Source organism: Tamandua tetradactyla, chromosome 4 (assembly GCF_023851605.1).
Source record: "Tamandua tetradactyla isolate mTamTet1 chromosome 4, mTamTet1.pri, whole genome shotgun sequence".
Lineage (NCBI taxonomy): Eukaryota > Metazoa > Chordata > Mammalia > Pilosa > Myrmecophagidae > Tamandua > Tamandua tetradactyla.
Window position 1 is genome coordinate 37366606 of NC_135330.1, and position 14093 is coordinate 37380698.

The following is a 14093-nucleotide window of genomic DNA, read 5'->3' on the forward strand; positions in this document are numbered from 1 at the left end:
GTCTCTGGCTGTGTGAGCTCTGTTGGCACTCTCCAAAATGCTTCCCTCTTAAAGGGCTCCAGTAAGTAACCCCACCTTGAATGGATGGAGACACATCTCCATAGAAACCATCAGTTCTAGTTTGCTAGCTGCTGGAATGCAATATGCCAGAAAAGGAACGGCTTTTAAAAAGAGGAATGTATTAAATTGCAAATTTATAGTTCTAAGGCCATGAAATTGTCCAAATTAAAGCAAATCTATAGAAATGTCCAATCTAAGGCATCAGGGAAAGACACCTTGGATCAAGAAGGCTGATGAAGTTCAGGGTTTCTCTCTCAACTGGGAAGGCACGTGGAGAACACGGCAAAACGTTTGCTAGCTTTCTCTCCAGTCTTCTTGTTTCATGAAGCTCCCCCGGGGGTGAAGAAGGAAGGCTGCGTGGGCTGTCTTGGTTCTCGTGGCTCTCTTCTCTTGTGGCTCTGTCGCTTTCTCCAAAATGCTTCCTATTTTAAAGGATTCCAATAAACTAATTAAGACCCACCTGGAATGGAGTCACATCTCCCTCTAGTCAAAGGTTAATGGCCAAGTCACATCTCTGTGGAAATAACCTAATCAAGTCTCCAACCTAAAGTCCTAAATAAGGATTAAAAGAAATGGCTGCTTCCACAAGTGGATCAGGATTAAAACATGCTTTTCTAGGGTATATAATCCTTTCAAACTGGCATACTATCTAATCAAAAGTTACCACCCACAATTGGATGGGTCACATCTTCATGAAAACAATCAGAAAGGTCCCACTCAGCAATGTTGAATGTAGATTAAAGAACATGGCTTTTCTGGGGTACACAACAGATTCAAACTGGCACACATGCTTATAAGAGAAAGTCCTTCGTATTCTACTATCAGGGAAATTTAAAATGCTTAAAACTTAAAATTGCTTGAGAGAAGAAAACTCTGTAATTAAACCATTTTATATAAGGTATAACTGACATATTTGTTAGAAAAAATATGCTTCTGAAGAAGGTGGTGGTAATTTGGGGTTTCAGCAAAGAAGAAGGAACAAAAGAACAAGATTAACCTTTAGCCCTTGAAATAGTCAGAGATAAAACTGCTTCAGGGGTCACAATGGGTAAAGAATGGAGGATGGGATAAATGAGGGGGGTTGTGGTGAAAAAATACATTTGAAGGTGTGCCTAGCATAATTTCTGACATGTAGTAGGTGCTCATTTAGTATATATTTGCCAGTGGGTGAATAATGATTAAATGAATGGAATTGCTAGCCAGCCCAGGATTGGCCCTGCCTCTTCTTAGGCTGGGGAAAAGATCTGGCCTGGTACCTGATCCAATCACTGCTTTCAAACTTTTCTTGCTGATTTCCTACTTCATGCCTCTTTTTAGATTTAACAATTTGGTGAGTTCAGCTCACGTACTGCAGCTCAACCGGACATACAACGAGAACGACCTGCTCCTAATGAGGGCCAAGATTGGCGTCATCCTGAGGCTCTTTTTGCAGTCTGACATCCCTCCAAAGCTGAGGGTAAAGGGGACTCCCCCTCCTCTCAGCCTTTTTCCAAGAAGCATTTCCCCTGAAAGGACCCTGAAATCTAATGGTCCATCCCCTCCTAAGTTCTGGGTCAATCAGATGTCCTTTGCCTGAGCAGCCCCCACGAAAAGTTTCTCCTGCCTTCTTGAGCAGGGGTAGTCTTGAGGGTCCTGGGGGCCAAGAGAGGATTTATGCCTTCCCTGGAGGCCCTGCCGGTGACAGGCTCCCGCTCTGTGGGCAGGTGAACATCTCTGAGTCCCAGAAGGACGCCATCCTTGCCGCCATCATGGAGGGGCACCTGGACCGGAGCATCTTCCACGGGGCCATCATGTCTCTCTTCCCCGTCATTATGCACTTCTGGAAAAGGTACCTGTCTCCCCTACCCAGGGACCATGAGCTCAGGAAAGCACCTTTGACTCTCTAGAGGGTTTTCTGTCTTCCTCCAGCCCTTTGTTTCAGTCTCCAGTTCCACTGGGGGGACTGAAATGCTGCCCGCCTGTTCTACGTGACAGGTGCTCTGTCGCTCATACTCTCACCCTGAACACTGAGTCAGAAGATAGAAGGCAGAAGTAGACCGGGAGTCAGAATGCCTAGATTTCAGGCTCCTGTTTCTGTGCTTGCCTGGAGCCAAGGGCATGACATTCTCTCAAGCCCAGGTTCCTCACCTGAGGAGTGAGGATAGGCCACAGCTACTCGGGGAGGAAATAGCCCCATGCTAACATAACCGTGCTTGCACTTAAGGACCCTCACAGAGCATGTAAGCCAGAAATGTTTTACTGGGTCATGCCTAAACTCCTATCATCACCACTGATGGGGACATAGAAGCCAGAGATTCCTATTTTCAACAGGAACTAGAAATTCAGAATTTTATGTCATACCGCCCAAGATTAAAGTGGTAGATGTGGTAACTAACTCATGATGAGGAATCTGTGAATACCAAGAGACAAAAACACAAATGAAAGAAACAAAATGTCTGCAGACTGAATGTAACCCTTGGCTTAACTGATTCTTAACCTGTCCTCCAAGATTTGGGCCAAGACACTGGGCCTACGTTACTGCAGCTGGTTATTTGCCCACTGCTCCACCATGGCTCCAATTCTTACCTTCTACCTGGTGGATGGCAGACCCTTGGGTGTTGGTGGCCAGAGGACAACTGCCTGAAATTTTTCCAGACAAAGTTAATTGGAATGTTTAGATTATTAAATGTCCAGGCTCCTCTACCAAAAATATTACTTTATTAAAACGGAAGTGTAAAGGTTGCTTACCAGTCACCAGCCTTCATTTTAATCCCTAAGGGAATACATTATTTAATACAGGGTTGAAAGAAATAGAAAAACCTCAGTTCAAGGTAAGGAGCTTAGCTTTTTGAACATCAATTGCTGTCTAGCACTGCTTGAGTTGACCTTCATTCTCCTAAACAGAACTAGATAGAAATGCTTCCTGAAATGTTCTGGGGGATTAAAAAAAAATTTTAAAGAACCTCTGGGAAATATATGCTGCTCCCGGCTTGAGTCCATGCTCTGTTTTCCTTCATAAGCATTTAGGAAGCTGAGGGGTGTTTCATACAGCACTGTGAAATCTCTAATCCTCATACAGTTGGCCCTTCAGTTGCTTCCATAGTTTTCTTATAAATTGAGTTTGAGATTGTGCAAATTGTGTTCACATATATTATCTCAGATGAACCTCCCAAGCCTGTGAAGTGGGTGAGGCAAAGTATTATTACCCCTTTTTCACAGATGAGGAAACTGAGATACAGAGTGGTTAAGGGACTTGTCTAGGATCACGTACTTGGTAAATGCTAAAACCAGGATTAGAAACCAGATCTCTTGACTACCATAAATAGTGCAGCCCTGGCATATTGGGAGAACCATGATGGGAGGGAGACCCAGCTCAGCAAGTAGGATGGGAGAAGCCAACTGATAGAACAGACTGCCCCTTGGGAGAGGGCAGCAAGAAGACTCCTGGAGCCAAGGAGGCATAGAAAATAAACCCAGATGATCTCCAAGGGGGGCAACCTAAGGGCAGCTGAGGGAGGGATAGCAGGGGATTAGGGAGTAGGGGAGAGAGCTGGAGAATATGGTGAGTGCCTGTAGGTAGCAGGCACGAAATCTCACGAGGCAGAAAATCCACAAGTCTGTGTTCATGTGAGGAAGCAGGGTCGATTCCAGGGAACGGGTTTGTTGGGAATGGGGTGAGGGAATCAAGGTCCCAGCGAGAGTGAGCATTGAAACCAGGGGTCAGGACCTGAGCAGAGGCCAGTCAGATCACCTGGTTTACCAGCTGGGTTAGAAAGCGATACCACAGCCTGAGGCCCAAGCAATCACCCTGGGGCTGTCACCCCAGGCATGGGTGCAGCACATTCTTCACAGACTCCATTCACTGGTGGTTCCCTACACACTTCCCATGCCAAGCCCTCACAGGAGCCCCGTTTGGGCAAAGAGGAAGCCTGAAAAGTAGGTCCCCTGAGGGGACTCCTGAGGCCAGGACCTGCTCCTTTTCTCTGTTCTACACCACCCCTGCTGTCTCTTAGGGCTGATCCTTGCCTGCTTTCCCCTGTACCCAGTGTTCCAGCCCCCCTTAGGGGATTTTCTCCCTGTGACCAGAGGCTACTCTTCTCCCAGATTTTGTTCCTGGAAGGAAAAACGATCTTACTTGCAATCCAGGGGGAAGAAATTCAAGGAGAAAAGAAGTCCTCCTAAACCTCCATTCAAGCAACCTCCTTGGAGTGCAGGTAAGCGCCCCGGCGCTCCCACCCCTCCAGGACCCTCAGCCCCTTCCTCTAGCACAGGAGACATGTGGCGGGAAAGGAGGGCCCAGGAGAATAGACTTAAGACTTCACAGAGCTTGTTTGCTGGAAGGGTAGGCATTTTTTTTTAATTTATTTCTGTTTTATTTGTGACACATAACCACATACAAATGCAAACATTCTTATCATATGATCATTCTGTTCTTGTTATATAATCAATAACTCACTATCATCACATAGTTGTATATTCATCATCATGATCATTTCTTAGAACACTTGCATCAATTAAGAAAAAGCAATAAAAAGAAAACAATTACCCAATATCTACCCTATTTCTATCTCCTGATGACCTCTGTTCTTAACTGAAATTATACGACTTCGTTCGCTAATGTCAGTTCATATCAGCGAGACCATGCAGTATTTGTCCTTTTGTTTCTGGCTAATCTCACTCAACATAATGTCCTTAAGGTCCATCCATGTAGTTACATGCTTCTTGACTTTATTCTGTCTTACAGCTGCATAATATTCCATCACATATATGTATATATACCACAGCTTGCTTAACCACTTGTCTGTTGATGCACATTTTTGCTGTTTCCATTTCTTGGCAATTGTAAATAATGCTGCTATAAACATTGGTGGGCAAATGTCCGTTTGTGTTCTTGCCCTCACGTCCTCTGAGTAGATATCTAGTAATGGTATTGCCAGATCATATGGCAATTCTATACTTAGCTTCCTGAGGAACTGCCACATTGCCTCCACAGCTGTTGTACCATTTCACATTCCCACCAGCAGTGGATAAGTGTGCCTGTTTCTCCACATCCTCTCCAGCACTTGTCGCTTTCTGTTTTATTGATAATGGCCATTCTGTTGGGTGAAAGATGATATCTCATTGTGGTTTTTTTTATTAATTAAAAAATTAACTAACACAACATTTAGAAATCATTCCATTCTACATATACAATCAGTAATTCCCAATATCATCACATAGATGCATATTCATCATTTCTTAGTACATTTGCATCGATTTAGAAAACGAAATAAAAAGACAACAGAAAAAGAAATAAAATGATAATAGAGAGAAAGAAATAAAAATTAAAAATAAATAAATTTAAAAAACTATACCTCAGATGCAGCTTCATTCAGTGTTTTAACATAATTACATTACAATCAGGTAGTATTGTGCTGTCCATTTCTGAGTTTTTGTATCCAGTCCTGTTGCACAGTCTGTATCCCTTCAGCTCCAATTACCCATTATCTTACCCTATTTCTATCTCCTGATGGTCTCTGTTACCAATGACATATTCCAAGTTTATTCTCTAATGTCGGTTCACATCAGTGGGACCATACAGTATTTGTTCTTTAGTTTTTGGCTAGTCTCACTCAGCATAATGTTCTCTAGGTCCATCCATGTTATTACATGCTTCATAAGTTTATTCTGTCTTAAAGCTGCATAATATTCCATCGTATGTATATACCACAGCTTGTTTAGCCACTGGTCTGATGATGGACATTTTGGTTGTTTCCATCTCTTTGCAGTTGTAAATAATGCTGCTATAAACACCGGTGTGCAAATGTCCATTTGTGTCTTTGCCCTTAAGTTCTCTGAGTAGAAACCTAGCAATGGTATTGCTGGGTCATATGGCAATTCTATATTCAGCTTTTTGAGGAACCGCCAAACTGCCTTCCACAGTGGTTGTACCATTTGACATTCCCACCAACAGTGGATAAGTGTGCCTCTTTCTCCACATCCCCTCCAGCACTTGTCATTTTCTGTTTTGTCGATAATGGCCATTCTGGTGGGTGTGAGATGATATCTCATTGTGGTTTTGATTTGCATTTCTCTAATGGCCAGGGACATTGAGCATCACTTCATGTGCCTTTTGGCCATTTGTATTTCCTCTTCTGAGAGGTGTCTATTCAAGTCTTTTTCCCATTTTGTAATTGGATTGGCTGTCTTTTTGTTGTTGAGTTGAACAATCTCTTTATAAATTCTGAATACTAGGCCTTCATCTGATATGTCGTTTCCAAATATTGTCTCCCATTGTGTAGGCTGTCTTTCTACTTTCTTGATGAAGTTCTTTGATGCACAAAAGTGTTTAATTTTGAGGAGCTCCCATTTATTTATTTATTTCTTCAGTGCTCTTGCTTTAGGTTTAAGGTCCATAAAACTGCCTCCAGTTGTAAGATTCATAAGATATCTCCCTACATTTTCCTCTAACTGTTTTATGGTCTTAGACCTAATGTTTAGATCTTTGATCCATTTTGAGTTAACTTTTGTATAGGGTATGAGATACGGGTCCTCTTTCATTCTTTTGCATATGGATATCCAGTTCTCTAGGCACCATTTATTGAAGAGACTGTTCTGTCCCAGGTAAGTTGACTTGACTGCCTTATCAAAGATCAAATGTCCATAGATGAGAGGGTCTATATCTGAGCACTCTATTCGATTCCATTGGTTGATATATCTATCTTTATGCCAGTACCATGCTGTTTTGACCACTGTGGCTTCATAATATGCCTTAAAGTCCGGCAGTGTGAGACCTCCAGCTTCGTTTTTTTTCCTCAAGATGTTTTTAGCAATTCGGGGCACCCTGCCCTGCCAGATAAATTTGCTTATTGGTTTTTCTATTTCTGAAAAATAAGTTGTTGGGATTTTGATTGGTATTGCATTGAATCTGTAAATCAATTTAGGTAGAACTGACATCTTAACTATATTTAGTCTTCCAATCCATGAACACGGTATTCCCTTCCATCTATTTAGGTCTTCTGTGATTTCTTTTAACAGTTTTTTATAATTTTCTTTGTATAGGTCTTTTGTCTCTTTAGTTAAATTTATTCCTAAGTATTTTATTCTTTTAGTTGCAATTGTAAATGGAATTCGTGTCTGATTTCCCCCTCAGCTTGTTCATTGCTAGTGTATAGAAACACCACAGATTTTAGAATGTTGATCTTGTAACCTGCTACTTTGCTGTACACATTTATTAGTTATAGTAGTTTTGCTGTGGCATTTTCAGGGTTTTCGACGTATAGTATCATATCATCTGCAAACAGTGAGAGTTTTACCTCTTCCCTTCCAATTTTGATGCCTTATATTTCTTTTTCTTGTCTAATTGCTCTGGCTAGAACTTCCAACACGATGTTGAATAACAGTGGTGAGAATGGACATCCTTGTCTTGTTCCTGATCTTAGGGGGAAAGTTTTCAATTTTTCCCCATTGAGGATGATATTAGCTTTGGGTTTTTCATATATTCCCTTTATCATTTTAAGGAAGTTCCCTTGTATTCCTATCCTTTGAAGTGTTTTCAACAGCTAAGGATGTTGAATCTTGTCAAATGCCTTCTCTGCATCACTTGAGATGATCATGTGATTTTTCTTCTTTGATTTGTTGATATGGTGTATTACATTAATTGATTTTCTTATGTTGAACCATCCTTGCATACCTGGGATGAATCCTACTTGGTCATGATGTATAATTCTTTTAATGTGTTGCTGGATACGATTTGCTAGAATTTTGTTGAGGATTTTTGCATCTATATTCATTAGAGAGATTGGTCTGTAGTTTTCTTTTTTCGTAATATCTTTGTCTGGTTTTGGTATGAGGGTGATGTTGGCTTCATAGAATGAATTAGGTAGCTTTCCCTCCACTTCAATTTTTTTGAAGAGTTTGAGCAGAGTTGGTACTAATTCTTTCTGGAATGTTTGGTAGAATTCACATGTGAAGCCATCTGGTCCTGGACTTTTCTTTTTGGGAAGCTTTTGAATGACTGATTCAATTTCTTTACTTGTGATTGGTTTGTTGAGGTCATCTATTTCTTCTTGAGTCAAAGTTGGTTGTTCATGCCTTTCTAGGAACCTGTCCATTTCATCTACATTGTTGTATTTATTAGCATAAAGTTGTTCATAGTATCTTGTTATTACCTCCTTTATTTCTGTGAGGTCAGTGGTTATGTCTCCTCTTCCATTTCTGATCTTATTTATTTGTGTCCTCTCTCTTCTTCTTTTTGTCAATCTTGCTAAGGGCCCATCAATCTTGTTGATTTTCTCATAGAACCAACTTCTGGTCTTATCGATTTTCTCTATTGTTTTCATGTTCTCAATTTCATTTATTTCTGCTCTAATCTTTGTTATTTCTTTCCTTTTGGGTGCTTTGGGGTTAGTTTGCTGTTCTTTCTCCAGTTCTTCCAAGTGGACAGTTAATTCCCGAATTTTTGCCCTTTCTTCTTTTCTGATATAGGCATTTAGGGCAATAAATTTCCCTCTTAGCACTGCCTTTGCTGCGTCCCATAGGTTTTGATATGTTGTGTTTTCATTTTCATTCACCTCAAGATATTTACTAATTTCTCTTGTAATTTCTTCCTTGACCCACTGGTTGTTTAAGAGTGTGTTGTTGAGCCTCCATGTATTTGTGAATTTTCTGGCACTCTGCCTATTATTGATTTCCAACTTCATTCCTTTATGATCTGAGAAAGTGTTGTGTATGATTTCAATCTTTTTAAATTTGTTGAGACTTGCTTTGTGACCCAGCATATGGTCTATCTTTGAGAATGATCCATGAGCACTTGAGAAAAAGGTGTATCCTGCTGTTGTGGGGTGTAATGTCCTATAAATGTCTGTTAAGTCTAGCTCATTTATTGTAATATTCAAATTCTCTGTTTCTTTATTGATCCTCTGTCTAGATGTTCTGTCCATTGATGAGAGTGGGGAATTGAAGTCTCCAACTATTATGGTAGATGTGTCTATTTCCCTTTTCAGTATTTTCAGTGTATTCCTCATGTATTTTGGAGCATTCTGATTCGGTGCGTAAATATTTATGATTGTTATGTCTTCTTGTTTAATTGTTCCTTTTATTAGTAGATGGTATGCTTCTTTGTCTCTTTTAACTGTTTTACATTTGAAGTCTAATTTGTTGGATATTAGTATAGCTACTCCTGCTCTTTTCTGGTTGTTATTTGCATGAAATATTTTTTCCCAACCTTTCACTTTCAACCTATGTTTATCTTTGGGTCTAAGATGTGTTTCCTGTAGACAGCATATAGAAGGATCCTGTTTTTTAATCCATTCTGCCAGTCTATGTCTTTTGATTGGGGAATTCAGTCCATTAACATTTAGTGTTATTACTGTTTGGGTAATACTTTCCTCTACCATTTTGCCTTTTGTATTATATATATCACATCTAATTTTCCTTCTTTCTACACTCTTCTCCACACCTCTCCCTTCTGTCTTTTCGTATCTGACTCTAGTGCTCCCTTTAGTATTTCTTGCAGCGCTGGTCTCTTGGTCACAAATTCTCTCAGTGACTTTTTGTCTGAAAATGTTTTAATTTCTCCCTCATTTTTGAAGTACAATTTTGCTGGATATAGAATTCTTGGTTGGCAGTTTTTCTCTTTTAGTAATTTAAATATATCATCCCACTGTCTTCTTGCCTCCATGGTTTCTGCTGAGAAATCTACACATAGTCTTATTGGGTTTCCCTTGTATGTGATGGATTGTTTTTCTCTTGCTGCTTTCAAGATCCTCTCTTTCTCTTTGACCTCTGACATTCTGACTAGTAAGTGTCTTGGAGAACGCCTATTTGGATCTATTCTCTTTGGGGTGTGCTGCACATCTTAAATCTGTAATTTTAGGTCTTTCATAAGAGTTGGGAAATTTTCAGTGATAATTTCTTCTATTAGTTTTTCTCCTCCTTTTCTCTTCTCTTCTCCTTCTGGGACACCCACAACACGTATATTTGTGCGCTTCATATTATCATTCAATTCCCTGAGCCCCTGCTCAAATTTTTCCATTCTTTTCCCTATAGTTTCTGTTTCTTTTTGGATTTCAGATGTTCCATCCTCCAGTTCACTAATTCTAACCTCTGTCTCTTGAAATCTACCATTGTAGGTTTCCACTGTTTTTTTCATCTCTTCTACTGTATCTTTCATTCCCATAAGTTCTGTGATTTGTTTTTTCAGACTTTCCATTTCTTCTTTTTGTTAATCCCTTGCCTTCTTCATGTCCTCCCTCAATTTATTGATTTGGTTTTTGAAGAGGTTTTCCATTTCTGTTTATATATTCAGAATTAGTTGTCTCAGTTCCTGTATCTCATTTGAACTATTGGTTTGTTCCTTTGACTGGACCATATCTTCAGTTTTCCTGGTGTGATTTGTTATTTTTTGCCGGCATCTGGACATTTAATCAGATTTCCCTGAGTGTGAGACCCAGCAGGTTGAAAGACTTTCCTGTGAAGTCTCTGGGATCTGTTTTTCTTATTCTGCCCAGTATTTTGCGCTTGTCTGTCTGCGGGTCCCACCAGCAAAAGATGTTGTGGCTCCTTTAACTTTGGAAGGCTCTCCCTGCTGGGTGCATGGTGGAGACAGAGGACAGGTTGTAGGCTGGTTTTAATGGCTTCAAATTGTGAAGTCCTGGGATCTGAATTCCTTGAGAGAGGGATTCCACCTGAGTTGCATTTCACCCCTCCCGTGGGGAAGGTTCATGTGGTAGAGAGCCCTGAAAGCAGCCTGTTTCTGCGTTTGGGGCAGTTGCAACCTGTGTAATCCCAGCGCTGAGTCCAGAGGTGGCCAAGCCTATGTAGAAACAGCAGCAGAAGGCTCTGTTTCGCCCCCTTTCCTCTCTTTCAGTTAGCCCAATAGGCGACTTCTGCCTTGATCAGTTTCGCCTGAGCTGGGGGCCTATTTTTAGTAGTCAGAATTTGTTTATTAATGCCACTATTGGTGTTTGGTTGGACTCAGTCCTTGCTACTGTTGGAGACTCTTTCCTTTCCCTCCAGGAGGCTGCCTGTGGGGGAGGGGGCGCCAGTCACCGGCCACCGCGGCTTAGGGAACTCGCTGATCCGAGCCTTGCAGCCGTACCAGGAAGCCGCCTGTGGGGGAGGGGTGCTGGTCACCGGCCACCGCAGCTTGGGGATCTCGCTGATCCGAGACTCGCGGCCAGTCTGGGAAGCCACCCGCAAGGGAGGGGTGCCGGCCGCCAGCCGCCATGGCTTGGGGAACTCACCTCTCCAAGACTCTCAGCCGTCCGGGAAGCCGCCCGTGAGGGAGGGGCGCCGACCTCCAGCCACCTCGGCCCGGGTAAGCGTGTGCCGCTCGGGGAACTCACCACTGCGGAGTCTCGCAGCTGGTCCAGCCAGTCCAGACTGGTGTATGCTGTGTGTCCGGTTTCTGTCGTGGCTCCAGGAGCTGTTCTATACTGTTTTTGGTTATTTAGTAGTTGTTCTGGAGGAGGAACTAAGATGCGCACACCTTACTAAGCCGCCATCTTGGCCCCCAGCCTCATTGTGGTTTTGATTAGCATTTCCCTAATAGCCAGAGAAGTTGAGCATCTTTTCATGAGCCTTTTGGCCATTTGTATTTCCTCTTCTGAGAAGTGTCTGTTCATGCCTTTTGCCCATTTTGTAATTGGGTTGTCTGTCTTTTTGTTGTTGAGTTGAACAATCTCTTTATATATTCTGGATACTAGACCCTTATCTGATATATTATTTCCAAATATTGTCTCCCATTGTGTAGACTGTCTTTTTACTTTCTTGATGAAGATCTTTGATGCACGAAAGTATTTAATTTTGAGGAGTTCCCATTTATTTATTATTCAGTGCTCATTCTTTGGGTGTAAGGTCTAGGAAACCGCCTCCTATTATAAGATTGGTAAGATATTTACCTGTATTTTTTTTCTAAAAGTTTTATGGTCTTAGATCTAATGTTTAGGTCTTTGATCCATTTTGGGTTAATTTTTGTATAGGTTGTGAGATATGGGTCCTCTTTCATTATTTTGCATGTGGATATCCAATTGTCTGGGCACCATTTATTGAAGAGACTGTTATGTCCCAGGTGAGTTGGCTTGACTGCCTTATCAAAGATCAATTGTCCATAGATGAGAGGGTCTATATCTGAACATACTATTTGATTCCATTGGTCAGTATATCTATCTTTATGCCAATACCATGCTGTTTTGACCACTGTAGCTTCATAATATGTCTTAAAGTCAGGTAGCGTGAGGCCTCCAACTTCATTTTTCTTTATCAGGATATTTTTAGCTATTCGGGGCACTCTGCCCCTACAGATAAATTTGGTTATTGGTTTTTCTAGTTCTGAAAAGTAAATTTTGGGGATTTTAATTGGTATTACATTGAATTTGTAAACCAATTTAGGGAGAATTGACATCTTAAATATATTTAGTCTTCCAATCCATGAACATGGTATGCCCTTCCATCTTCTGTGATTTCTTTTGACAATTTCCTGTAGTTTTCTTTGTATAGGTCTTTTGTCTCTTTAGTTAAATTTATTCCTAAAATATTTTATTCTTTTGGTTGCAATTGTAAATGGAATTTTTTCTTGATTTCCCCCTCAGATTGTTCATTACTAGTGTATAGAAACACTACAACTTTTTGAGTGTTGATCTTGTAACCTGCCACTTTGCTGTACTCATTTATTAGCTCTAGTAGTTTTGCTGTGGATTTTTCAGGGTTTGTGACATATAGTATCATATCATCTGCAAACAGTGAGAGTTTTACTTCTTCCTTTCCAATTTTGATGTCTTATATTTCTTTTTCTTGTCTAATTACTCTGGCTAGAACTTCCAACACAATGTTAAATAACAGGGGTGATAGTGGACATCTTTGTCTTGTTCCTGATCTTAGGGGGAAAGTTTTCAGGAAGTTGAATTTTGTCATATACCTTTTCTGCATCAATTGAGATGATCGTGTGGTTTTTCTGCTTTGGTTTGTGATATGGTGTATTACATTAATTGATTTTCTTATGTTGAACCATCCTTGCATACCTGGGATGAATCCTACTTGGTCATGGTGTATAACATTTTTAATGTGCTGCTATATTTTGTTGAGGATTTTTGCATCTATATTCATTAAAGACATTGGTCTGTAGTTTTCTTTTCTTGTAATATCTTCGTCTGGCTTTGGTATGAGGGTGATATTGGCTTCATGGAATGAGTTAGGTAGCTTTCCCTCCTCTTCAGTTTTTTTGAAGAGTTTGAGCAGGATTGGCACTAATTCTTTCTGGAACGTTTGGTAGAATTCACATGTGAAGCCATCTGGTCCTGGGCTTTTCTTTTTGGGGAGCTTCTTAATGACTGATTCAATTTCTTTGTGATTGGTTTGTTGAGGTGGTCTATTTCTTCTCAAGTCAATGTTGGTTGTTCATGCCCTTCTACAAAGTTGTCAATTTCATCTACATTGTCTAGTTTATTAGCATAAAGTTGTCCATAGTATCCTCTCATTACTTCTTTTATTTCTGTGGGGTCAGAGGTTATGTCTCCTCTTCCATTTCTGGTTTTATTTATTTGCGTCCTCTCTCTTTTTGTCAACCTCACTAAGGGTCCATCAATCTTATTGATTTTCTCATAGAACCAACTTCTGGTTTTGCTGATTTTCTCAATTGTTTTCATGTTCTCAATTTCATTTATTTCTACTCTAATCTTTGCTATTTCTTTCCTTTTGCTTGCTTTGGGGTTAATTTGCTGTTCTTTCTCTAGTTCTTCCAAGTGGACAGTTAATTCCTGAATTTTTCCCCTTTCTTCTTTTTTGAAATAGGCATTTAGGGCAATAAATTTCCCTTTTAGCATTGCCTTTGCTGCATCCCATAAATTTTAACATGTTGTGTTTTCATTTTCATTTGCCTCGAGATATTTACTGATTTCTCTTGTAATTTCTTCTTTGACACACTGCTTGTTTAAGAGTGTGTTATTGAGCCTCCATATATTTGTGAATTTTCTGGCACTCTGCCTATTATTGATTTCCAGCTTCATTCCTTTATGATCTGAGAAAGTGTTTTGTATGATTTCAATCTTTTTAAATTTATTGAAACTTGCCTTGTG

At 40.4% G+C, this 14093-nt stretch overlaps 1 protein-coding gene across 1 annotated transcript in view; it reads left to right on the forward strand.

Moving 5' to 3' along the window:
• The window catches only part of RGSL1 (regulator of G protein signaling like 1), an 80489-nt gene that overhangs the window by 55408 nt on the left and 10988 nt on the right, over positions 1-14093 (forward strand). Inside the window, exons 17-19 of the mRNA XM_077157185.1 lie at positions 1378-1516; positions 1764-1888; positions 4144-4253. Coding sequence (XP_077013300.1) covers positions 1378-1516; positions 1764-1888; positions 4144-4253 — 374 coding nt within the window. The remainder of the gene's footprint in view (positions 1-1377; positions 1517-1763; positions 1889-4143; positions 4254-14093) is intronic.